This window comes from Mustela erminea, chromosome 12, assembly GCF_009829155.1.
Source record: "Mustela erminea isolate mMusErm1 chromosome 12, mMusErm1.Pri, whole genome shotgun sequence".
NCBI classification, from domain to species: Eukaryota; Metazoa; Chordata; class Mammalia; order Carnivora; family Mustelidae; genus Mustela; species Mustela erminea.
The window spans coordinates 9,499,657-9,525,583 of record NC_045625.1 but is presented as its reverse complement, the minus strand read 5'-3'; the positions used below and the strand labels follow the sequence as shown (position 1 = coordinate 9,525,583).

The window sequence follows — 25,927 nt, the reverse complement described above, 5'->3', positions numbered from 1 at the left end:
AAAAATAATTCCTATTACCTGTTTATTAACTGCAGATCCTTGATAATAAAAGTATACCTCCTTTTTATTTTATTACCATTTGTTTCTGTTATTTCTTCTTTGTCTTTGATCTATTTCATCAGAGGTTTAGTGATTCATTAATGTTTTCCAAGAACTAATTTTTGGTTTTGATGTCCCTAAATCTTCTATTTCCTTAATTTATTCTCTTTATTGCTTCCTTCCTTTTATTCTCTTTACATTTCTTTATTTGGTTTCTTTTCTAATTTCTCAAACTAAATGCTTATAAGCTTATCACTTTTTGGCCCTTTTCTTTTGTAATATATGAATTTGAATGCTATAAAATTTCCTTGGAATACAGCAGCCCTTAAATTTGGATGATCTCAGGGTAAAATTGTTCCTAGGTATTGATCTCAGTTCTTTCGGTTCAATCTTCTCCCATATGTAGACCATATTTTTTACCTTGTGCTTTCTGATGACTTTAGGGTGATGATTTATATTTTTTAATCAGCTTTTTAAGTTACCGTCAGTGGGAGAATTTGTTCAAATTACTTGGTCTGCCTTTACCAAATGGTGATGTGATGTGCTCTACACAATTTTCCAATATAGGGATATACCTTAAGTTATCTAACTACTTTTCTAGTGTTAGATAATATAAATATCTAACAACTATCAATATACACATATATTTATTGCATTATAGATTTTTTTCTCCTTAAGACAGATTTCCATAAGCAGAAATACTGGGGAAAACATTTTTAGGTCTCTAGATAATTTTGCAGTTACATTAACTTGCACTAGTCACTGGTATTTGAATATGCCTATTTCTTCCAGCAGTAAGGACTTTTTTTCAACTACCCAGCTTATTTGACAGGTGAAAAGTATTCCACTGTTGCTCTAAAATGTTTTTATCTTACATTGTTGATAGTGATAAACATTTTTTGTTTACTACTTATTTGAATTTTTTATGCCATTTGGGAATCCAATTGATTTTTATTTCTCTGTATGTTTACATAAGATACTCATAACTGGCTGTAGACTAAGGGGATACCAACCTTCTGCCTTCAGGAATTTGCTGCTAAATGCAAAGATCAGGGACACCTGGGTGGCTCAGTTGGTTAAGTGACTGTCTTCGGCTCAGGTCATGATTGGGAGTCCCAGGAATGAGTCCCGCATTGGGCTCCCTGCTCAGCAGGGAGTCAGTTTCTTCCTCTTACCCTGCCCCCTCTCATGCTTTCTCTCTCAAATAAATAAAATCTTTGAAAAAAATAAATGCAAGGACCATGTTTCACCATCCCGGCGAAATTTCTGCATGCCTCTCCAGCAGAGGCTGTCAAGGCCTTGCGTCAGTGAGTAGCAAGCTGGTCTTGCTTAGAGGGTCAGTGGCATGACTAAAAACTGCCATTCATTCACTCATTCAATCTATATTGACAAGCTCCTACAGTACTGACCTATAGTGGATGATGAGTGAATATTTGCTGAAATAATGAGGGACAACCTGCATGGGTCATGGACACCCTCATAGACCTGACAACCTAGCTGGGGGACAGACATCAAATGATCATTGAGAAAAAGATATAATCACAAGCTGAAATATATATAATGAAGAAAAAGTAGTCCACTCTATGACCGAACAGAATAGGATACCCAAGTGAGGAATGGATCAGGTTTAGGTGAGGCGGGGGGTAGGGGGAATCACAGGTGGTTTATCTGAAGATGTGACATTTGAATTGAGACAAAGGATGAGAAACGGGTAACAGGAGTGGGGGGAAGTGTGCTCCCTGCAGAAGAAATCGCCTGTATAATGTCCCAAAGCAGGAATGACAGTGGAGTTGGCTGCCCTAATCTCAGTTTTCACATCCTTGTTCCTTGAGTCAGTGGGAGTACAGAGGAGGGAGTGGCAAAGATTCACAACTAGGAAAGTAAAGAAGAAATGAACTGAAGTTTTAAAAAGACTTACAGCATAGCTCTAGGAACCACTACACGGCCTCCTGCTAAGGCATATGCAAAGAGAATTTTCTAAAACTAGAAGTCTGAACAGTGATACTGACAGGGCCAGTTGTTTTATATACAAAATAGTCTTGGCCTCAGAAAAGGCCTCATATTTATCTCTAAGCTGTTTCCGGGGCTGCTCCTACCTTAAGAAGATACAGCTTAACAGAAAAATATCAATCACACAGTACTAAACAGGATGCAGACTTTTTACCAAAATGTATAAAATCCATCATTTCACTTGGGACACACTTTTGGCACAAAGGCTTAGATCTGCCTTGGAAAACAAAGTCATTTCAAATCTGCCTGGGGAAGCCAGACCAGTGAGCGTTCCCAAACACAGGACTCCTAAGCTTGTTTGCAACGGACAAAGCAGGCACGGAGCGAGGAGGCCAACGTACTGTTCTCTCGGACCAAGCAGAACTCCCATGCGCTCTGGCTCTCCAAAGTGCTCTCCAGGTCCACGGCGACATTGGGCTCGCTCTGCTTCTCCAGGCGGTACTGAGGGCCTGGAAGATCAAAGGGGCAGGAGGAGGGGAGGAAGTCTGAAACAATGAATTTGACATTGAAAAAACACCACATACTGGAAAAGCTGATAAAGTACTAGGAAAACACTGAAGTCTGTCTGAGAGGGTCTAGCTATCCAAGATGGAAGCGTCTGGGGTTTTTTTTCCACAAGGTTTTACACACTTGTCTGTTTTTGCTCAGCGACCCCAAACAAGGCGAGAGGTAGATGGCTTTTGAACTGGCTTGACTTGGAATCGCAACATGGCTACATGGGTTCTCAGATATCAGCAAGTAACCTACCGTCTCCGAGCCTCTGTTTCCTAATATGTAATGAGGGGGATACTTATACCTTAAGGATTACTGTGAAGATTACAGATGATACAGGAAAAATACTTAGTATGCACCTGCCTCCTAGGAGGCACTCCCACAGAAGTAGTTATGAATAACCATTATATCATAATGAATAACCAATTATAAGCAGGAATAAAGTTTGTTCAGACCTCTAATACGATTACAGCCCAAAATCTTTTTAAAAGTTTAAAAAGCAGGTGAGGTAAAAACAAACAAACAAAAAACCCCCCCAAAATCTCTGATTTCTGGGTGATGGTAATAGACAGTGGCTGCTGATTCATGTTTTTGTTGAAACATTCATGAAAACACAAAGACACCGGTTCAATAATACTGAAAACCAGGAATACTAGCTAGCCTGTGTCACACAGGGGGTTCTGGCAGATCTTAATAAAACACTGGGGCATTTTATACATTTATTCATGTATTTCTTTGTCAAGCCAAATGACAATCTTGTTCTTCTCAGATAACACCTAACGGGTCCAATGATCAGATTCAAAAGACTGCTCTTGTTGTTAATGGTTATTGAAAAGATTAGAGGTGTAAGAAACTGTCTTATTATTTTGACTATGAAAGGCGCGTTTGGTCAGACAGAGGGGAGGTGTAAGAGATCTGAGGAAAGTATCAGAGGCCTTCCAGGGCTCCCAGGCGGAACACATATTTTTAGATATGTTCTTCAGCTGTTGTCAACTTGTTATTCATATGCAGTACTACTCCTTCACTAGTCGGAGGCATTTCACTCACCTCCTCCATGTCATTCTCCTCCCCTACGTTCTACATCCATCGAGAGCACTGTCATGTCATGTCAGTTTCATGGGACAGTCTATCTTTTCTCTAATTGGTATGTCATTAGCAAGTCTCAGTTCTCACACACACGAGTCTTTTGTACACTACTTATAGCTCTTAAACTTTTGCTAGTCAACAGTGCTCAAAACACTATCTGTTTATAAAAATACACACTCAGGTACCTACAAAATTCTTATAAACTCTAATACACTATATACAGGTCAAGAGGGTACTGTATTTCAACATTATACAGTTAAATTTTCATTTCAAAAATATTTAGCAAATAAAGGTATGTAAACACTGATAATTCCCAGTCTCAGATACCTGTCACCTATCATCGACTTTTGTTCATTACCAGGCATGTTTGCTGCTGATTCCTGATATCCCCCACATTCACTGAGGGAAAGTCATCACAGAAAAATCATGCCCAGCTGAACTTTCAGAAAACTTAACTGGTTAGAAGAGTTCTATGCACTCTCTCTTTTCTTTCCTTTCCTCTCCCAACACCCACCTTTCATAGCTGTGCGCCTCTTCAAGCCCATTAGGGGAAGGGAGTCACTGCTGACCCTAGAGCGCCTCTTTGTGAGACACAGGTCTGCTAAACAATTTTGCACTGCTCCATCCTCAGTACCTCTCAGCAGCACAGTGTGCCAGACACTAACAGCCACCTCTGTGAATTTACAGTACAAAGTTTAGCTGTAATAATTCACTTTTTTATGACAGCCAAAATTTGGGTACACCCTAAATGTAACAATAGGAGACTGGTTAAACAAAATATTATGAAAATCCATAAAGATATTAAAAGTGATGCTGCAAAAATGCTTAATTTTATAAAACATGTTTATAATATGCTACTTTATGAAAACAGCAAATTACAACACAGTATGTGCAGGAAGGCTACAATTATGAAAAAAACATGTGTAAAGTCACAGGGGAAACAAGACCGCAAGGTTATTTCCAGCATGTGAATAGCGCTGACTGGATGGTGCGATAATGAGTGTTTTTATTTTTCCTTAGTGTTTTTCTGTACTTTTCACATTTCCTATAATAAATAAAGGCTAGTTTTATAATTTAAAATACATCATATATACTTGCAAGTCCTCTGATTTCTTACTATGCCATTTTTCTGAGGATACCATAATTATCACACACTGTGGCTTCTCTAATGGGTCTTTCATGTGATAATTTAATCAAAACCAGACATTTATCAGTTTACATAGATCGCTATGTTCAACTTAAGTAACCCTGCAATCTAGGCTTACTTAGTCTGACTCTGAGCACAGTTTACAGGGGGCTGGGCTTCTCAAACTGTCTGCCTACCTGAGAGCTGGACTGTAAATAAGCCACCACTTTCTTGATCGCTGGCAGCCAGGGCCTGGCTGCACGGCGATGTGTAGCAGGCTGGTCTGCTTTGCACTCTTTCCTTCCAGGCTCTGCAGCTGCCTGGGAGACGTGATAAGGGAAACCAGGGAGGGCAGGGAGTAGTAGGAAGGGTTTCTTGTCCTTAAACATGACGAGCCCCCTGTACCACTATCAAAGCCATAACTGCCATCATTCAACATTTACTCTCTTATTTCTTGGGTCTTGCAGATATTTCGATTGAAATAGTTTGTTTCGTGAAAGTAGCTTTAGCATTTTCTCCTTGAAGCCTAATATGATGATGACTCTCACTTACTGAATGGCCATTCACTATATGCCAAGCATTCTGCTTGTTACCTTGGTGTATGCTCCCAACAACTCTAAGAGGCAGATACTATTATTCCCATTTCACAGACTGGGACCCTAAAGGTTGGCAGGTTGAAGTAACTTGGCCAAGATCACAAACGTATGAAGTAGGGCAGGGGGAATAAAACTCAAGGGTCTTAGGCTCTAAAGCCTCTGTGTTTTAAGTCTTTTTACCTCTAGCAAATGTAAATTACTGGCCAATTATGAAGAGGCCATTGTTTATACCTTAAGTATAGATTTTTGTAGATTTGTAGTTTCATTTGGGTTCCGAATCACTTAACTTGTGGTTTCTATAAATTTAAAATGAAAATGATCTGAAATAATTTATTCTAATGAAATCCATACCTACTGATTTATCCTGTCCAATAGCTGTAACTTGGGTCCTTATGAAGACAGGGTCACCTTATTTTCCCTCTCCATCCAGAAAGACTCCCTCCCTCCATCTTTCCTTAAGAATATTCCTATGTGTGCCCAGTTTTGCCATTAAATTGAAATTTTGAGTGTCATTTTCTGTCCTGGGTACTCCCCCTTCTCCTCCATAAAAGCTGAAGACCAACTTGGAAACCCATTTCTGAGCTTAGCAAAGGACTGATGAGTCTTGACTTTGGAGAAGGCAGGGTGGTTAAGCTGTAGATGAGACTTGAGATTGAAACCCAAATGGAAAACTGCCTCTTACAATATCAATTTCACTCCTAATTCTTGCCCAGGGAATAAAACATCTCACACAGAAGGACTGTTGCACGAATTTTCCTCTGAAAAAGCCAGATGGATAAGTTCAGGCCACATCATGTAATGAGAGGCAGTGTATGTATGAGAAACAATATAACCTGATGGTTAAGGGCATGGACTTGGGGCCAGATTGCCTCACTCTACTCCTGGCTGATCAACTTAGCTGTATGACTATGGGGCAACTCAGTATCTCTCAGTTTCTTCATCTCTAAAATGGGAATAATAATATCTCATAGGCCTATCTGAGGATTCAATGAGTTAACAGCTATAAAGCAGTTAGAACAGTATCTGATACATTAATAGTGTTATGTAAGTGTCAGCTATCCACCACAGCCACCTCTCAGGACCATAACAATACTAAGAGATCATAACATAGCCAGGCCTGCTACTGTGTGCCAGGTACTGTGCTAGGCCTTTTATACAGATGATCTGATTTGTCACCCTAGCATGTAAAGAATATGAATTCCAGTTCATGCAAAAAGAAACTGGAACTAACAAAGGCTGAATAATGGGCAGAAAGAAGGTCCTATAGGAAGTAGAGGAATGAGGATTCACAGCCAGGCCGCCCCAGCCTGTGCTCTGTAATACCTATAGACCATACCGCCTCCCTCATACAAGTTCTTAATAAATGTCTGGTGATGATAATCAAGACTATGACAGCCCAGACCCACTAGATCTATCAACCTAGAGTCACTATCAAATGCTTAATTTTCAGGCAGCTAACATGGGAGAAAAGAAAAAAGAGCAGCCAAAACCACTTTAGAAAGCAAGCTGTGAGGTCAGTTTCTATTAATATATTTTTGCCAAGGAAACGATTATATAAAATAAAAAAGTCTCCTTCACACTGAATAGGACATAGTTCTCAAGGCAACATCCACCTTTAGAAAGAGGTTTTAAAATGTCACAGCTGTGCATGAAGCCACATGCCCTCTACTTCACAGTGGATGTGGACACAAAAGGAAGATTCTGGGAAGCAGTTACTGCGCGGCAACAGGAAAACCTGCTTGGGCATTCCAATGATGTATTTATTGCAGTAATACCATGTCACCGGATGGTCTAGGAACAAAATATTGCTCTGGGCACTTAGGGAGGGATCCAAGTTATAATACCCAGGCAGGATTTTTATGGGATTTTGTAAACCTGAGGCAAACATCTCAGCACATAAGTTTCAAAGAAAATATGAAGTATCCTTTGGATGGTGGATACATACATGGTCAGTCCGGCTTCCTCTATCCCTTCAATCCTTGACAGAAACATAAAGGGCTTTAGCACACAATTCCTTAACAGCTGAGAGCCAGCTGAGAGTTGAACTCCAGTGGGAAGCAAATGCAGAAGCCCAAAGAGACCACTGCCTCAATCACTGTGCATCTTCCTTCTAAAGACACAGGGAGAAATGTCCTTCAGACCTCACTCTCAGGAAAAAGCTGCATTTTCTTGGAGCAACTGGTTTGCTCTTTTGTATCTTTAGACAGCTTCACGTAACTCCTGTACTAACAGAGAGCTTCCCTTTCTCCTTTGCGTGTGAGGAAGCTCAGCACTAAACCGTGATCCAACCATGCTCACTGGGTCCGCACTTCTGTGACAATTAATCCTCTGGATCTTTATTTTCCTTGTCCTTTTTTTAAAAAAAAAATATTTTACTTATTTATTTGACACAGAGAGAGAGAGAGAGATCACAAGTAGGCAGAGAGGCAGGCAGGGCGGTGGGGGGGGGGGCGGGTAGGGAAGCAGGGTCCCCGCTGAGCAGAGAGCCTGATGCAGGGCTCGATCCCAGGACCCTGAGACCATGACCTGAGCTGAAGGCAGAGGTTTAACCCACTGAGCCACCCAGGCGCCCCCTCCTTTTCCTTTCATGTCGTTTTTCAACTTGTGTATTTTTATCCTATTATCAGGAATGTATATATTCCAAGTGCTCTCTGGATTGAAGTGAGATATAAATGAATTAACTTATCACTATTATTGCTGAGCACGGGAACAAGTTGGAGGACCACCTGCCTGAAGAAAAATGATGAAGTCAAAGGTTGAATACTTCCATGGACGTGCCTTCATGTTCGTCATTGTCCATTCACCAGCGTAAAGTGCTGCTTTAATCTATTAAAATCTACTACTATTAAAATCTATTTAAATCTACTAATTTAAAGGGCTTCTTGTAGCCAGAAAAAGATAAAGTATGAGCCAGTAAGAGGAAAAGCCAGATTCTGAGCGGAAAACTCCAGGTGTTTGCACCCTCTCAGGGAGTAAGAAGGCCAGATATGCATTCTGGAGAAGTTACTTAGCTTCTGTGTACCTTCTCATCTGTAAAACGAGGATAACAGAACCTCTCTCAGAGGCTGCTGTGAAGATGAAATGAGACAATCCTTGATTCCTTCAGCACAGTGCTCAGTGATGGCGCCCACGACTGCTGCTAGGACCGGCTGGAACAGAGCCGGCTGACATGAGGTGCGGGTGGACCTCTAAGCCAAGAGTCCCAACAGGCTAACAGCCCCATTAAGGGAAGATATGGGTGGCAGAGAATGCTGGCATCAAACAGATGTCATATCCTTTATCATGTGTGTCCAAAGTAGGGCTGCAGGGTGGGAGAGGGTGCGTATCTATTTAAAGATTTTATTTATTTATTTGTCAGAGCGAGAGAGAGAGCACGCACAAGAAGGCAGAGTGGCAGGCAGAGGGTGGAGAGAGAAGCAGGCTCCCTGCCAAGCAAGGAGTCCGATGCAGGACTTGATCCCAGGACCCCGGGATCATGACCTGAACCGAAGGTAGCGGCTCGACTGAGCCGCCCAGGCGTCACTAGGGAGACTATCTATTTAAACAAGCTTGCTTTCAATCTATATGACTAGAGACTTGTTCAGCAGCCAGGATTCCTACGGTTCCCTAAGCTCAGGGTCAAAGAATATAATCTAAAAATGATGAGTAAAGGTCATGGAGCCAATGGTGGCAGCGTAGATATCAAAGGACAGGCAATGTTACAATGCCATCCACACACCCATACAACAAACCTATCAACAATGACCCAGCCACAGAGATGAATAATCAGTAATTCCAGCCCTCAAGGAGACTGGGAGAGGTGGCAGGACACACAGGAGCAGGTATTATCCAAAGGGCCCAAGTCAGCGCTTGTCCTCAGGCAGGGATGGATGAGGTGTTGTGTTAGCACGAAGAGGCAAACGAGGTGGAAACATCTGAGCACAGTCTTGAAGGAGGACTCAGGGCCAGTGCAGGAGGAGAAGAACTGCATTTCTACAGTGGGAACAGCATGTCCAAAACCAAGGAGGTACTCAAGAGCCCACACGGACCAGGAGACATTCAGCGTGGAAAAGGCCTCAGTTCTGCTGGGGCGCGGGGGGAAGTGGGTTGGTATACTTGGCCCAGACTATCGGTCAAGGTCTGTTGGTCACAGATGCTAACGGAGCAGGGAGGTGACATAATCAGCTTTACACTGTGTTAAGATTCTTCTAGGGACACTGTGGACAATGGGTTGGAGGAGACTGGTGGCAGGGAGGCCCATTCGAGGCAAACTGTGCCAAGCCGCGCTTGCTCTATGGCAGGGGCTGGCGGAATCCTGAGTTCCTCACTGAAGCCAAAGCCGCCACTGACAAGCTGATGCTGTCAATACAGAGCTCAGACCCAACATCAGCTATTCTGAAATGTCTGCGTTTAGTGTCAGTGCCATCGCTTATAACTCTTCCTCTAGGGGAGACTATAATCATTTTCTGCTTGATCTTAATGTAAGCACTGAATTATATTCAAGTGATAGCCACTGTAGCTTATACTCCCTCTGAGGTTCAGATTGGATAATTTGGAATTTAAATAATAAAAAAGGAACAAGCTGACATGACAATAAGGTCACACTTTAGCCTCTTCTGAGCCAATACACAATTTACTCTCAGTGAAACAGCCGAATATAATCAAATTAAATACAATTCCTATTACAAAAGAAGAAAGACCAAGGCTGTTCCAATAAACCAATTCTCCTGCCTAGTTAAACTGCAAAACCTTCAGGAAAGGTTTTGAAAGCATGACCCATCAGTTCTAATTTTTAAAACTTATCCTTTCAGTCAAGACTAGAAAAAGGCCCATTCCAACTTTTATCTTTACTACAAAGTGCTGTTATCTTGGCCTGATGTCAGGAGCTCTATCTCTCTTTCTGCTGACAAGCAGAGACGAGAAAGATAAGATTGGAAACGAATCTCACTTCTCTGAGTAAATAAATAATCAATACTCATCTAAATGTAAATGAGAAGGGAGCCCCCTCTGATAACAGCACTCTTATCAGAGAGCCAATTTTCTTCAGACATTTGGCCTCAACCAAATCACCATCATTCAGCCCCAGCCTAATGGCAAAAAATCGTAACTAAATTGAACCGATCACCAGAGATCAACTAAGTTCGGCCCTGGCCACTTCAGGTTCAAATGTTTGGGAATGCAATTTTGCCCCCATTAACTTTCAATAGCAATGAAGAACAGACTGGTCAAGGGGCCAGTCTGTGCAATAAACAAAGCCCAGAACGGGGGTCGCCCGGAGGATGAGGAGGAGTGGGCTTAAGTGTTTAAACAAGGCCAGAACTATGGCCAACCCCAAAACCATGCAGGGAAGGCTCCTGCCTTCCTGGTGGGTAGCCTCTAGTCACAGGCTTGGCTGAAATTGAGAAGACATTTAATTTGCCTGATGATGATGGTTAAAGTTTACTAAAACAGATGTAAATAAAGAAAAAAAAGAGAGATATTAAAAAGCTACAGTAGCTAAAAATAACCTAACGTTCAAATGATCAATTTCCTCCAAGTAATTTGTATCAGACTTACATCTGACCCAGCAGTGCTGCACTGACCTGATTTTACTGAAATAAGACGCCGTCTACAAGACAAATCACTTTAAAACCACTGCACTGGGGTTTCCATTTCTTTGCTGCAAGACTCAATTCACTGCTGATGAGAGTATTGGGGAAATTATGACCATTATTGATAGGACAGCAAAACCACTTTTACACAGTAGTCTTCAAGTTGACAGAAAGCTTGTGCTGGACCATTAATGAAGGTGTCAGCCAGAATCAGAAATTAAAGACAAAGGCTGGGAAAGACCTAATTTTCAGAGCATGTTAAGGACACCAGACAAACAGAAAAAAGCAGACATCCGTTCTCTTAAGAGTAATACGGCCAAAGCAAGGATCTGCTGAAGGGCAGGCTGCTCTCCCTACAATTAGGGAAAGGAAATATCTCCTTTTTGGTCTGGCCCTGGGGCTCACTTTCTGCTCTAAAATCTTTATTAGCCAAAGGAGGCCATGACTGTGTAGGACAGAACAATTTTTGAGTAGTTTTGACGAGTTTTACCATCTCTGCTCCCACCGAGTACTAAGCCCAGAAGGTGGACATGCAGTGGTTAGACAATGGTTTTGGAGTCAGAAAGAACTTGATTAAAATATTGGCTTTTTTTTTACAAGCTATGTCACACTGGGTACATTAGCTGATCTAAACATTTGTGGAGTACTGCAAAGATTATGTGTAACATGATGCGTAGGACATAATAAACACTCAATAAATGTTGACTGTTACACTGCTATTCAAATTTAACAAAATCATCAATTTTTAAAACAACAGTGAGCAACATTGAGGACTTTCCTGGCCCTTAACAAAAGCACTTTACGTGCATTAGCACTCTGAATCATTAAACTCTATGAGGGAGGCCCCATTATATTCCTCATTTTATAGAGGGGGGAAAATGTGGAGCGGTTATGTTATGTGTCCAAAGTGTCACCAGGACAAGAATCCAGGTGTGTGTTTCCAGAGCCTACGCTCTTAACTGCACTAACATGCCATATTCCAGAAAGAGCATGCTATAATCTTCTTGATTTAGGGATTGAGAAAAAGAATTATAAGGTTGAGATGATTTATTGGCTCAGAAAGGAGTAAAGGTGTTGGGTGGGAAATGAGGTGGGAAGAAATAAAGTAGTTGGTCTTAAGGGGCTCAAAACTGAGGCCTCCCCCAGCCCTCACAGCAGACACCTATCCGACGGGCACTTAAAGTAAACACCAGCTGCTTGCCCTAAGTTTTTTTGGGGTGGAAAGGGACCTTTTCCAAGTTAAATGATTTACAGAGTTACTGCCTCAATCCACAGTTCTGAAAGTATGATTTCTTTAGGGTTTAACTATACCCATTTCTAGTCTTGTTACAACTTTTTTATTGCGATAGAAAACATTTACTGGAAATATGTTACTGCTATTACCGGGTCATAAAATAAAAAGAAAAATAGTTTATGTATTGCCATCATTTCCAATCATCAATCAGAAAGTGCCAAGAGGAGGGAAGGAAAGGGCGTACAGCCGAGATTTCCTCCTTTGTGTAGGAGAAAATGCAGGAGCATCATAATTCTTTAGAACAAATTTCTTCTTGAAGACCCAGTCTCACAGATGGGCTCCCGGGAGGAGTAGGGAAGCACACCTTTTGGCATCTCCCCTCCTCTCTGCAGCCCTGCCCAAATGCCAGAATCAAGGGCCCTTTCTCTGCAACTTCCTCGTGGCCTTGCTTCTCTCAGTGTATTGAGCATGCTGGATTAGAAGCATTTCTATTTGTCATTGTTTCCCCCTACTCCCGCAAATCTTTGAGGATGAGGATGGAGGGGCTTTTTAATACAACCAACTCTGTATTCCCAGAGCTCTAGCACAGCAACAGGCTCTTTGTAGGTGCTCAATAATCTTTGTTCAATAGAATGACTTCAACAAGGTGGCATTTAAAATTGAACAACCTTGACTCTTGACCCAACAAAAGAATCTATCCTGAGAAGCATTACTCCAAGTACACAATGATATATGTTCAAAGATGTTCACTGCAGCAGTTTTAAAATCAAAAATTGCACAGTCTGAATATTCTCCAGCAGGAAATGATTAAATAAAGGACGGTATATCTATACACTGGGATGTTATGTAGCTGTTAACAAATAAGCTAAATTAATAAGACACGGGAAGAGTTCCATGACACATTATTAAATTTAAAAAGATATAGAATGTATAGAGTATGCTCCATATATATATGTGCTTATATATATATATATATATAATATAAATATATACATATATTTTAGATTTTATTTATTTGACAGAGAGAGACACAGCGAGAGAGGGAACACAGGCAGGGTGAGTGGGAGAGGGAGAAGCAGACTTCCCGCCAAGCAGGGAGCCCGATACGGGGCTCGATCCCAGGACCCTGGGATCATGACCTGAGCCGAAAGAAGATGCTTAACAACTGAGCCACCCAGGCGCTAGAGTATGCTCCATATTAATAAAGTAAAACTCCAAATATATATATATATATATATGCATGTGTGTGTGTGTGTGTGTGTTGAAAACACACACACACACACACACAATCTGGAAGGCTATCAGCCAAACTGCTCTCACGGTTACTCTGTTAACTAGAATTACCTCTGTGCATTGGATAGGATAGTAGCAAAGACAAAGGCTTTTGCTTTTTTACTTCATAGATCTCTATCTTACATAGGTATTACTACTGTCATTAAAAATCCAATTCTAAAAAAAAAAACAAACTAAACAATCTGAGAGGTGATTCCAGCTAGGTCAGACTATGGACTGTGTCCTCTGGACTCCCCTCTCACTATCTCTGGCTTCTCACAGGTAATGGGGGCTCAGTGGTTGCTGGGAAGACACCTAAGCAGCTGGTGGCCCAGGAACAAAAATGGCATAGAGTCTCTTCAAGGGTTCCCATGTCCAGAGTTAAGGCATAGGGTGGACCACAGAAGCTTCCAGAGCTGCCCAAAGGAGCTGGGCAGTACATGTAAAGAGGACTGGAACATCTGAGGCCAGGCTGCTGGCACCCACAGGCCCGCAGAGAGGCCATGACTGCAGATCACGAGTCAGAATGTCCACCCGACAACTTCCTCTATCACCTTAGTCTAGAAAACTATGCCTGCTCTGTCCTCCACCTGGGTTCTAGATGGGCTGTGGAAAACAAAGGATGTCTCCATACTGTCTCTGTCTGCCCTATTCATTCTCCCTCTAAGACAGTCCTGATACCTCCGCTCAGGCTTTCAGACAGGAGGCAGTGTGCTCCGAGTCCCTCCCTGTAGCTTGGGAGGGTGGGAAGAAAGTGTGGATTTGATCCTTGCCCTAAACTCAGTAATGTGTGTATGTGTCTGTGTATATGTCTGTGTGTGTTCTAGGGAGTGCCCTCCAACCCATGCTGACCCCAACACATTTGAGATGGTCTAGTGGTTATGAGCCACACTGCTCAGGTTTGAATTCCCAGCTCCACCACTTACTAGCTGTGTGACCCTGGGCAATTACTTAATGTTTCTATGCCTTGCTTTCCCACCTGTAAATGAGGGATAATAACAATATCTCCCTCTTTTTTTTTTTTTTAAAGATTTTATTTATTTATTTGACAGAGATCACAGGTAGGCAGAGAGGCAGGCATGATGGGTGCGGGGCGGGGGGGGGGAGCAGGCTCCCTGCTGAGTAGAGAGCCCGATGAGGGACTCGATCCCAGGACTCTGAGATCATGACCTGAGCCAAAGGCAGAGGCTTAACCCATTGAGTCACCCAGGCGCACCAGTACCTCCCTCTTAAGAATTGTTCCAAGGGGGGAGCCTGGGTGGCTCAGTGGGTTAAAGCCTCTGCCTTCGGCTCAGGTCATGATCTCAGGGTCCTGGGATCGAGCCCCGCATTGGGCTTTCTGCTCAGCAGTGAGTCTGCTTCCCCCCCCCCCCTCTCTCTTTGCCTGCCTCTCCGTCTACTTGTAATCTCTGTATGTCAAATTAATAAATTAAAAAAAAAAAAATTGTTCCAAGGACTCCATAGATCATATGCCTGGGTTTCTGCTTCTGCTGTCCAAGCTTCACTGGGTGGGTGGGGGGTGGGGTATGATTCTTCAGCAAAGGCTGGAACCTCTGGAGGTCTGCCAATCTGGTCTCATCTCCCTCCCTTCCCACCTCCCACCTAATGATCCGGTAATCCAGAAATATCCTCCAAACCATGCTGTTTCAACCCTTTGTGCTCTGCTCATACTGGTTCCTCTATCTGAAGGAGTCTTCCCTTCACTTCACGTCTCTGGTCCTCACTTTCCCCTACTCAAGAAGTCAAAGCTGCATGAGTACCACTGCCTCTGCACTTCTCCGTGCAACCCACACTAGGAAGGTCTCTGGTTGGGCCTGTCTCTCATACCAGCTGTACGCAAAATGCGGGTGGAGCGCAGACTCAGGAGTTCTGCGTTCATGGGGCAGCCACAGCAAAAAGTGTGCTTCAGTGTCTATTGGGTGACTAAGTGGAAACTTGGCCCGCTGGGCTACCACCTTGACTACCTACCTCGCCCTCCAGAGCAGACTTGAAGTTCCACTTCCAGCTGACTCCAAATGTCCCCACAGATTGGAGAATTACAATAGAGCCCCAACTCTGACTGGGTTTCCTGGGGATGAACAGGGCTGGTGGAGATCTGTGCTGCTTTGGGCACTGGCTAGAGAATGGAAGACCACACCTGTCAGGGGCCAAGCCCGCCTCCGCATCAGTTCAGTTCCCTTACCCAGGCCTGCCTTTTCTCACCAGAGCAACCTGTCCCAATGTGCTTCCTATCAGAGTTCTCTGAGCTACAACACACAGCCTAGGAACCCACCATCATCAGAACAAGAAGAGATAAGGCATGGATAACCCAAAACGTGGAGAAGTCTGGAAGCTTCTGGATAGGAGCTTCCCACACACCACTCCAGGCAGAGAGAGTGCTGAAACGACATAGGAATGCTCAAGAGTCCACTACCCAGCTGGCACGAATGTACTTCCCTTTGGAGAAAGGAGTCCTAGGATTACTTTTAAAATAAAAAAGAAACAACCCCCCTGCCTTCAAATCCAGGTATCACTTGTTACAGAGGATGGAAACCTTTAACACTGTCCCTTAGCATTCAATTTTTCAATCTAATCTGTTTCTCTTAACTTGAGTCACTGTGACATTACCAAATTTTACGTACAGTTATCTGCTACTCTGTAAAGAAATACAGATGGTTTTTGTGGAAATAAACAGTCATTTATTTTAAACAATTGTAAAATAGTTTATGGAAACCAGTGGAGTAATGCATTCAAATAAATGCCAAAACCGGTTGATGGGGAGCCAGGGTGCTAAATCACACTGCTGAGGAATTCAGCTGTGGGGAACAGATAGTAAATCCAGAGTGACAGAATTTCCCGTGATGGCAAAGGTTTCTGACATCCAGTCCAGTACTCAAAAACCACAGCAGTTCAAACCCATTTTCCTTAACACAGTCTTGACAGCCAGCAAAATTAGTGAATTTAGTCACAAACACCTAAGGACAAAAACAAAAGAAGCAAACAAAAAAGACTTCATTTGTCTGTAGCCTTTTCTGAGCTGTAAAAAAGTGGTGATTCCAACCTAAGTCAAAGGAGAGCATGCTTAGGGCCAACTGTTTTCAATCAGCAGACTTTGTTATGATACAGTGGAATCTGAAGACTTCTATCAAATCTGCTCATGCCAGAGACTTGCCTGGGTAAACTAAAGCTCTCAGAACCTTGGTCTCCGCCTCTGAAAATGAAGACAATAGTTGCATGTGCTTGACAGGCTACTGAGCGAAAGCCGTGAGGCACCAGGAGAGACCGTATTCTCTCACCGTTTGGGTGCCACTGGCCCCGATGAAGGGGCTGTAACCCTGGGTGGGACAACAGTCTGCAGGGCCTCACAGGGGCTTCTATCAACTCTCCAAGGAAGTACCACTGACAATAAGTGGCTCAGGACTGCCTTTGCAGGAGTGAAGAGAGCTCCAAGCACTTAACTGATTCTAATTTCACATGAGAACCAACTACAAACATATTAACCTTCTCTACTCAATGAGCTCTTTTTCCTTGTCACTGGGTTTCCAGTGATACTGGATTATCTCAGTTGTCCATCAAACGTTTACTGAACCCGCCCTGTGCTAAATCCTGGGGTAGGCACTACCAATACAAGGACCATTTGGGCCCCAAAGATTCAGAACAGGGCACTCACAAGTCTGGAATACTTCTTACTCAGCCTTCCCTCCTTGTTGACAGGAAGTCAACTCCCAAGTTCCAAAGACTCTACCCATTTAATACATCACCCTTGCACTGCTTATCGTCCAGCCCCCAGTCATGGTCTTCAACTCTTCTCCTGGCCTCCAGCCATCCATTCTTTATCCTACTGTCAGAGGGTGCTCCCTTAAGGTTACCACCTCCATGCTTAAAATCCTTTCACAACTTCCTCACCCTGTTCTCCTGACCTTCTATCCATCCTAATTGTCCGTCTATGTCCTCTGTAAGCCAGCCGAACTGGTCTCCTTACTGCTCAGTGCATAGTATTCATGGAGTATCACAGAATAACCATATCATGGTTATTCTCTAAGTCTTATCTGGCCTCTAGGACCTTTTGCATATGCGTTTCTCTGTCTGCCCCCATGTCAACGTCAGGACCTACCAGGCTCCCAGAACAGCCTGCTTCCTTTCCCCATAATAAGGAAAGTCTGCCACTTCATGTTCCTCACACCTGCAGGCTCTGCTTCAAGGCAAGATTTCTGTAATTTAAAGCCAACCCCAAACAAGACTTCCTTTCTTTAATCTGGCCTTGACCTTCATGTCTCATTCAGATTAAGGGCCCTTGCCCCCAGCTCAGCCCTGCCCAGAACCCTGCCCTGGGCTTACTAACCTGCTGGGTTCTCAGGGTGCCTCTCAGAAAACTGGTCCTGCTCTTGATGCCACCTACCTGCCTGGATCTCTCTGTGTATAAGTTACACATGTAGTTTACCTGAATTCAACTAGAACTGTTTGGTAAAAATGAGGAAAAACAGAGAGTGAAGAATGACCAAAAGGACAATTTAAATAGTTTGTAGAATCTCCCTTGCCATGACTCTCAGTGATTCAGTGAACCCCAAGAGTGAATTGTGAGGGGGGGAGTCTTACTCATCTTTGTAGTTACAGAGCTTGGCAAATATCTGAAGAATGACTTACTGAATTAATTGGGTGGATGGCAGTATCTGTTTTGTAGCTCCTCTTAAAGTGTGAACGTCTTTCTGTGACAAGTACTTTGATTTTAGCATTTAAAGATACGTATTTTTAGTTTCATTGGTTCTTATCCTAGAAAAAGAGGTTAGCCATGTTGGACTTAATGAGGAAAACTATAGTATGCTGGCCTCTGACAGGCATTTTTTTAAATAAAGATTTTAGTTATTTATTTGAGAGAGAGAGAAAGAGAACATGAGCAGCGGGAGGGGCAGAGGGAGAGGGAGAAGCAGAGTCCCCACTGAGCAGGGAGCCTGCTGCGGGACTCAATCCCAGGACCCTGGGATCACGATCTGAGCCAAAGGCAGATGCTTAACTAATTGAGTCACCCAAGTGCCCCTGACAGGAATTTTTAAAGGGATTTTTTTTCTAGAGGTAATTTTGACAACACGAGTTTTGCTCACCTGTTGCCTTTGTGCCCTGACCCTGCGTGGAACACAGATCTCTGTATTTCCGTCCCTGGATGCTGACCATCATCTGCTTCCCTGGTCCCTGCTGTCTGGGCCTGCAATTTCCCCTCAGTTGTGTTCTTAGGCATCAACTGCCCATCTGCCTTTTTCCCTGTTTTGGGGGAATCAGACCCTTCAGAGATCATTTCCACCTGCCAACTCAGCTCTTCTCTGCCTACCTGTCCACTTTCCAAGTACCACTGTACCAGCTAGGGCTGTGTTTCAAGGCGGGAACACAGGCGTCAGTAAGCACTTTGCTTACTGCTAGTAACCTGTCTGGCCCCATAATAGCCATTTGGGCTCCTGCTTTAATACTTTCCCCTGGACTGGTAGGACCTTAATGGCATGTTCAAATCCCAGCTCCACTAAGCTTTAAGACCTTGGGAAATTACCTAAGTGCTCTAAGCATTGTTTCTTTATCTCTAAACTGGGGATGGTGATAATTTCTAGAGCGTGAAGTTGTTACATGGATTAAATGAGATAGTAACAATGTAAAGCACTTAGTCTGGCGCGTGGTAAGTGCTCAGGAAATAGCAGCTATTTCATACTATATTAGTACAATTTTACACATTTCACCATGTTTAACTATGAATATGAATCTATCAAATCGGCAAGAAGCTGAGTTATAGATCCTATTTTAAACCAACTGTGACTGACAACCCAACATGTTAAAATATGCTTCTCCTTGTGCTAAACATACAAACCAAAAAGGTAAAAGCAATGGAGAAAAGATGGCCGCGGAGGAGGTAGAGGAGTCGCGGCTGCCAGCCATTTTCCTTCCTGGGAGTTTTCCTTCTTGTTACATCTATTATCTGGGAGCTGGGCTGCCCCGCTGGCTTTCCATTTGCCTTGCTAATAACAGTAAATCCAGCAGCTTCCACTGCAGCTCCTGTCTCCTTCAGCTGACTCCGAGGCCAATCAGCATTTCCTCTCTCCTAATGTCAGATGTTCCCTGGGAAGTCCTGCTGAAGAGAAAATTTATGACAAAAGTTTCTCCAGCTTTTAACCCTTCTGCCTATCCAGCTCCAGATGCAGAGCCTCCAGAGGAATGCTAGGTCATTCTTACATGTGCATACCTATGTTCTCACTGAGGCTTTGCTGCTCTGACAAGGGGCCTCAGACCCCTGGAAAAGCTCAAATGAGCAGCTGGGCAGACAGATGCACACATTCTGGGCCATACCTAACATGGGCTAAATTTGAGCTGGGTTCCTAGTAGCTAGGGTCTCTGTTGAGTCAAAGCAGTCATACTCCTAAAAAACAAAGTGTTATATCACAAAATTGTGATATGGCTGGGTTTCATAACAATGAAATTGAAGAGAGGGGGCAGGACTAACATTTATTGAGTAATAAAGTAATAACAGCTGAGTGTTCAGTATTTCACACCGATTTCCATTTAATTCTAACTACAATGCTATGAAGATGACAGTGTTCTCATTTAAGATAAGGAAAATGAAGTTCAAACAGGCTAAGAAACCTACTAGAGAGCTAGAAAGAATAAGAGAAGCCAAGAGTAGAACCAGGGAGATGTTTCTAGAACATCTAAGGTATTAAGCTCCCACAGTTAAGACTACCAAGCAGCTGTGACTTTATTTTACTAAGGAGCAATATAAAGCAAGGAACTCGGAGAGGGAGTATGACCTGACCAAGGTTACCTAGCTAGGAGTGGGGGGGGCCAGCTTTGAGCCAATAGAGGGAGCACAGTCTTCTGATCCACACCAGTAATCCCTGAAATAAACCCTCCAAGGGCTGCGGAAGATGAGACAGCACGGATTCAGGCGTTGAGGACACAAGGGGGTGGCACTGCACGGTCTCTGTAGCTAGAGAGAGAACAATGGCTGTCAGCCGAGAAGCAGGCTCTCTGGCAAGGGCGGCACCGGTGTGGCAGCCATCGCCAGCCCCCACAGACCTTCTGTTCTCAGCACAGAGGGGTCTCATCGCAGGGTTTTCATTTTAAGTAAGTTTGAATCTTTGTGGATAGCTGCATTCTAGCTCAATAGGCTTTTCCTTGACCTCCTCTCCACCTTTCCACAGAAGTTAGATGATATACTTAACCAGATAAGTGATTCAGTAAACTAATTTTTGTCCCAATTTGTAAAAAACAAAACAAAACAAAAACAAAAAACCAGAATGTCAAAATGTACATGTGACAGCTGTTTGGAACTCTAATGTTATGGAAAAGCAGCTGTTTTCATTTATATTTGAGATATTAGTCATTCTTAGGATGGGACAAGAGTACTCAGCTAATAGCTTGTGCTTTAACCTGCGGAGAAAACAGGTCACAGAGACAAGATGTTGGCAAAATCACACTATAATGGTTATACTCATCTAACATGCTGGTCTTAAAAGGTTTGGAGATGTTTGCAATGGAAAGCAACTATTTAATAACAGCATTCTCACAGAAAACTGACATCCACACAATAAAATGGATTGTGGCTTTTAGGAGAAAGGAAGTTACCAAATAAAGTCCATGTGAGCAAGGGAAAGAATGAAATCTTTCTAAGCTCTAGAATTTGAAAGTAATTAATCTTCTTTTTTTACAAATTTTAAAAACTATTTTTACTTTTTGCAAAGGAACATGTATAGTTGACTCCTTTTTTTAAACATCTTAATTTTATTGAATATTTTCATGTTCCAAGATTCATCATTTATGTACCTCTTACACTGTGTAGTTGACTCTTAAACAACACAAGGGTTGGGGCACTGATCCCCCACACAGCCAAATATCCAAACTTAACTACTAAGAGCCTACTGCTGACTGGAAAGCTTACCAATAACACAAACAGTTGATTAGAACATATTTGATATGGTGTCTGTATCACACATATGTATATGTTATGTTTTATATACCATATTCTTACAACAAAGCTAAAGATGTTAAGAACATAAGGAAAATACATTTATAGTACTGTAAAAAATCGGCACATAAGTGGACTCGCAGTTCAAACCTGTGTTGTTCAAGGGTCAACTGTATTTAGTTTTATTTTTTATTTTATTTAATTTTTTTTCCAGTGCACAAAAGGAGTGTGTGTGTGTGTGTGTTTTAAAAATTTATTTATTTATTTGACAGAGAGAGGGGGGTGGGGATCATAAGTAGGCAGGCAGCGAGTGAGGGGGAAGCAGGCTCCCTGCTGAGCAGAGAGCCCGCTGTGGGGCTGATCCCAGGACCCTGAGATCATGACCTGAGCCAAAGGCAGAGAGGCTTAACCCACTGAGCCACCCAGGCACCCAAAAAAGGGTGTTTTTATTAAAGCACAGGGATAGGACCTGTGGGCGGCTGCTGTATATAGAAGTAAATAATACCACAAGTCCTATAGTGAAAAAGTTAATTCTCTGCATTTCCCTGAATCCCTTCTTACAGGTAATCACTTCAAAAATTTTTGGCTATTTATTCTGGTACTCACCTTCCTATTTTTTATTAGCATTCTTTACTCAGCCTTTTTTTTTTTTTTTTTTTAAAGATTTTATTTATTTATTTGACAGAGAGAGAGAGATCACAAGTAGGCAGTGAGGCAGGCAGAGAGGGGGAAGCAGGTTCCCCGCCGAGCAGAGAGCCGGATGCGGGGCTTGATCCCAGGACCCTAAGATCATGACCTGAGCCAAAGGCAGAGGCTTTAACCCACTGAGCCACCCAGGCGCCCCCTTACTCAGCTTTTTAAAAAATGATTATAAATATCAGATAATACAATTTAACTTCTGCTGTGGGAGATAAGGAATCTGCGTGGGCTATACCTTTCACACAAAACACAGCCATGCTTTGGAAAGGAGTTTAATTTTCTTTTTCTGGAACAGAGTTTTTGCAGTAGCTTCTTCCTGTTAGGCACCCTTACTTGATTATCATTGCTTAAAATGTCTGTTTTTGCTATATCCCACTGGCTCCCCAAGGACTCATTAGAGATTCATGTCTTGGGAACCTGGGAGGCAACACTTATTTCAACTGATGTGCACTGTGTTTCATTTTTAAGACATTTACATTTTCACTCGATGATTTAATTCTCAGAGGAAGTTTGATCTCCAATAATGAAAGTGCAGTGACTCTATTCCCGAACAGGAAGTGGGTGGCCTTGGGTCTGGGCTGGCAGGGAGCAAAGCAGCTGTGGGCTGCAGATTGGCTTTCACTGCTTCTCCTTTGCTCATTTCACAAAATATGTTAGTCACCAACTCCAGGCCAGCTAGAGTACTGGCAAACAAAAAGGAACCTGTTCTCCCCAAAGGACTTTCATTGTACTCAAATGAAAGCTCAATTCCCCTCATCCCAAAGGAAAAGGAGGGTCTTCGTCCTTTTCCTTGGTAAGGTACATAACAACATCTGGCAAGATCAATGTATTAGGAACTCACCAGGGCAGGCCCATGGCGCCTCTGATGCAAGGCTGAGTGGCTAAGGGACAATGTTCCCTCTAGCAGTTTCCAAGGCTGAGATACAACCTGTACCTCTTAATTGATGCTGTTGCTCTGGGTGTGATGAGTCACTCATTGCTCACGAATTCATCCAGCCATCACTGTCCTGTCCACGTCTTCCTGCATCAGGGTGTGATACTGGTAATCGAGTAGCAGCAGATCCGTGGAAACTTGCTAAAGTGGAAAGACTGAGGTAATGCCCGATCGTGGAGGCAAGAGGGACTCCTTTCAGGAGGAGCGCTCACAAAACTGGAGACTCAAAGAAGTCCTTTTAGTTGGAAAATGAACATGCTAAAAGCCAGAAGGGAGTATCAAAAGTACTTGCTGGGAAAAAAAAAAAAAAAAAAAAAAAAAGTACTTGCTGGGTGGTCTGTTTTTATTGACTCTCTACCCCACTAAAATGAGAGCTGAGAGCAGGCCCTGCCATCCTTATACACTGATTAAAATGTAGCAGAGACCCCATAAATATTTACTGAGTGATGAGTCTGGATTTGGATACACTGTACTTGAGGATTTTTTTTAGACTTAAATCATACTTTGTCTTACTTTTATCTTAATTCACATTGTTCTATTTTTTTTTTAAGATTTTATTTATTTGACAGACAGAAATCACAAGTAGGCAGAGAGGCAGGTAGAAAGAGAGGAAGGGAAGCAGGCTCCCCGCTGTTCAGAGAGCCCGACGCGGGGCTCGATCCCAGGACCCTGGGATCATGACCTGGGCCGAAGGCAGAGGCTTAACCCACTGAGCCACCCAGGTGCCCCTCACATTGTTCTATTAAATGTAGTGTGCAAAAAAAAAAAAAAAAAAAAAAAAAAAAAAAAAAAAAAAAAGGGAAGCTGGGGTTCTGTTATGATTCAATATTTCTATGATCCAGTGATGACAGTTTTGGGGAAGATTGAGGAGCTCCAATAGACCACCCTGTATCTTCTGTAGCACTTGGGCTTTAATCACATCTCTCTGACTTTCTGTTTGAAAAAGTGGTTTGATGGCACAGTAAAATCTATCCACCTTGCTGACTGTGATCAGTAGCTAGGTAATGAGAAGTAAGGGCTGATACTTCCTTTCCCCAGACCTGCCTCCTAGTGCCGCTCCAATGCCTTTTCCTGATTTTAAGTCATCTCTGTCTCTGGGTACTACTGTCATTGTTAAGACAGAAGAAATATCCTGACTCATTAGCTATTTTTCTTCTTCTTTTCTTAATGCATTTAAAGGTGTTGTAGAAAGTACTGGCATTTGTAGCTTACTCAAAAAGGAAAAACTCCTTGTGGAAAGTTGTCACTGTAATTGTAAAACTGCCTTTTAAACTGTGTAAGGGAGGAAGACTGGCTCTAGTGTCACACCTCTGAAAACAGTGAGATAGAAGTGGGGTGTCTCAGGTCTCTGGGCTGGCCTGAAAGAGGTCTTCTATGAGACTGCAGCTCATATAAAGTGATAATTTTTCATGAAAATAGCCAAACCCAGCCTTGGCAGAGGAAGAGTTTTCCTTACAGCTACTAACAGGATAAATTCATGAACGGCCTGCCTGAAGAAACAGGCCGTCTGCTTCCTCTGGGGGAGACAAAGACTCTTCATGGAGAGTGTAAGGGAAAGACACAGCACTCCAAACCTCCCTGTAACTTCTGTAATCATTCCTCAAAAATCACACAGATGTTTCATTATATTTCCCCTTTTAAATGTTTTCTAAGAAGCAGCAACAGGCTTTGTGAGCTACTTGGCTCTTAATACAAAGGCTTTTTATAATCACCTGTAAACATGTTTGTTACAGATAACTGTAATTTGTTCGCTTTCTCTCTAGAATCTTCCGTAGAGTAAATGAAATTTGCTGATATCTGCTACACGACGAATGTGCCTTTGACCATTTGACCACCCCTACATACCTGACATGGGTTTTCTTGGTAGTCAAAAATCATTAGAGTTGGCTCTCCAGATCTAGTTTCCTCCTTGTTCAAAATAAAGGGTGCTTCCAGCAGACCCATATCCAAACATAATTCAAAGGCTGGTTCTATCACAGGGTATAAGCTTTCCACAGACTTCATTCGTTGCAAACAAAAGACACAGGCAAAAGCCAAGTCATATGGGCAGAAAAGGAAGTAAACCAAAACCTCAAAAGCCAGATTTTATGGTGTGCTTGGTGCCATCGTAGCAACAGGGATAAAGGCAGCTGACATCCACTGAACTACTATGTACTGTTTTATATGCATCCAGACAAAACAACAGCCCTGCGAGGTAGGCATTATTATCCTTGTTGACAGAAAAGAGAACCAAAGTGAAAAAGGTCTGATGACTTGTCTAACCTTATACCTTGTGTGGAAAGGCAAGCCAAGGTGGAGATTTGGGCTGGTTTGGGTCCAAAGCCCGTACTCTTTCCACTGAATCATGCTGCCACGTCCGAATGAAGCAGGTGCACTTGGTCTCTCGAGGGAGAAAAGCATACCTGCTTCCACTGACATGTGGACCTGGGGACCTTAGCCAGTAGGAGGAATATGAACTTTGGCAGCATACATCTAGGTTTAAATCCCAGTTCCCCAACTTACTAGCTGTCTGACCTTGGACAGGTCCTGCAGACTCTCTGAGCTTTAGTATTCTTTTTCATAAAACAAAAATAACAACCAATTCACTCGATTTAAGGATTAAAAGAAATCACTAGAAAGTGTTTGGCAGATTGCCTGGCAAATTTTTAATATTCGATTAAGTGGTAACAACTATTATATTTTCATAACTCTATATGCTACTTAAAACCACAGGTACATCGAAGAAACTATGACCGCAAAGATGTCCTTTAACATATGAAGTAATGAAAGATAAAATACCCTATAGGAAGTAAAGATTAGTGTTTTCCATGCCACAAAGATAATTATTTGTAAGTTCAGAAATTTAAATTAATAAGCAGAACCTAAAATATATGTATTTTATTTTTATAAGTTCTTTCCTAGTTTATTATAAACATTTTTAAAACAGAGGAGTTGAAAGAACTGTACACTGA

At 42.6% G+C, this 25,927-nt stretch overlaps 1 protein-coding gene across 1 annotated transcript in view; it reads right to left on the bottom strand.

The window, feature by feature from the left end:
• Window positions 1-25,927, bottom strand: part of MAPKAP1 (MAPK associated protein 1) — a 243,964-nt gene that overhangs the window by 60,076 nt on the left and 157,961 nt on the right. Inside the window, 1 exon segment of the mRNA XM_032308575.1 lies at window positions 2,391-2,498. Within this exon segment, the coding sequence (XP_032164466.1) occupies window positions 2,391-2,498 (108 nt within the window).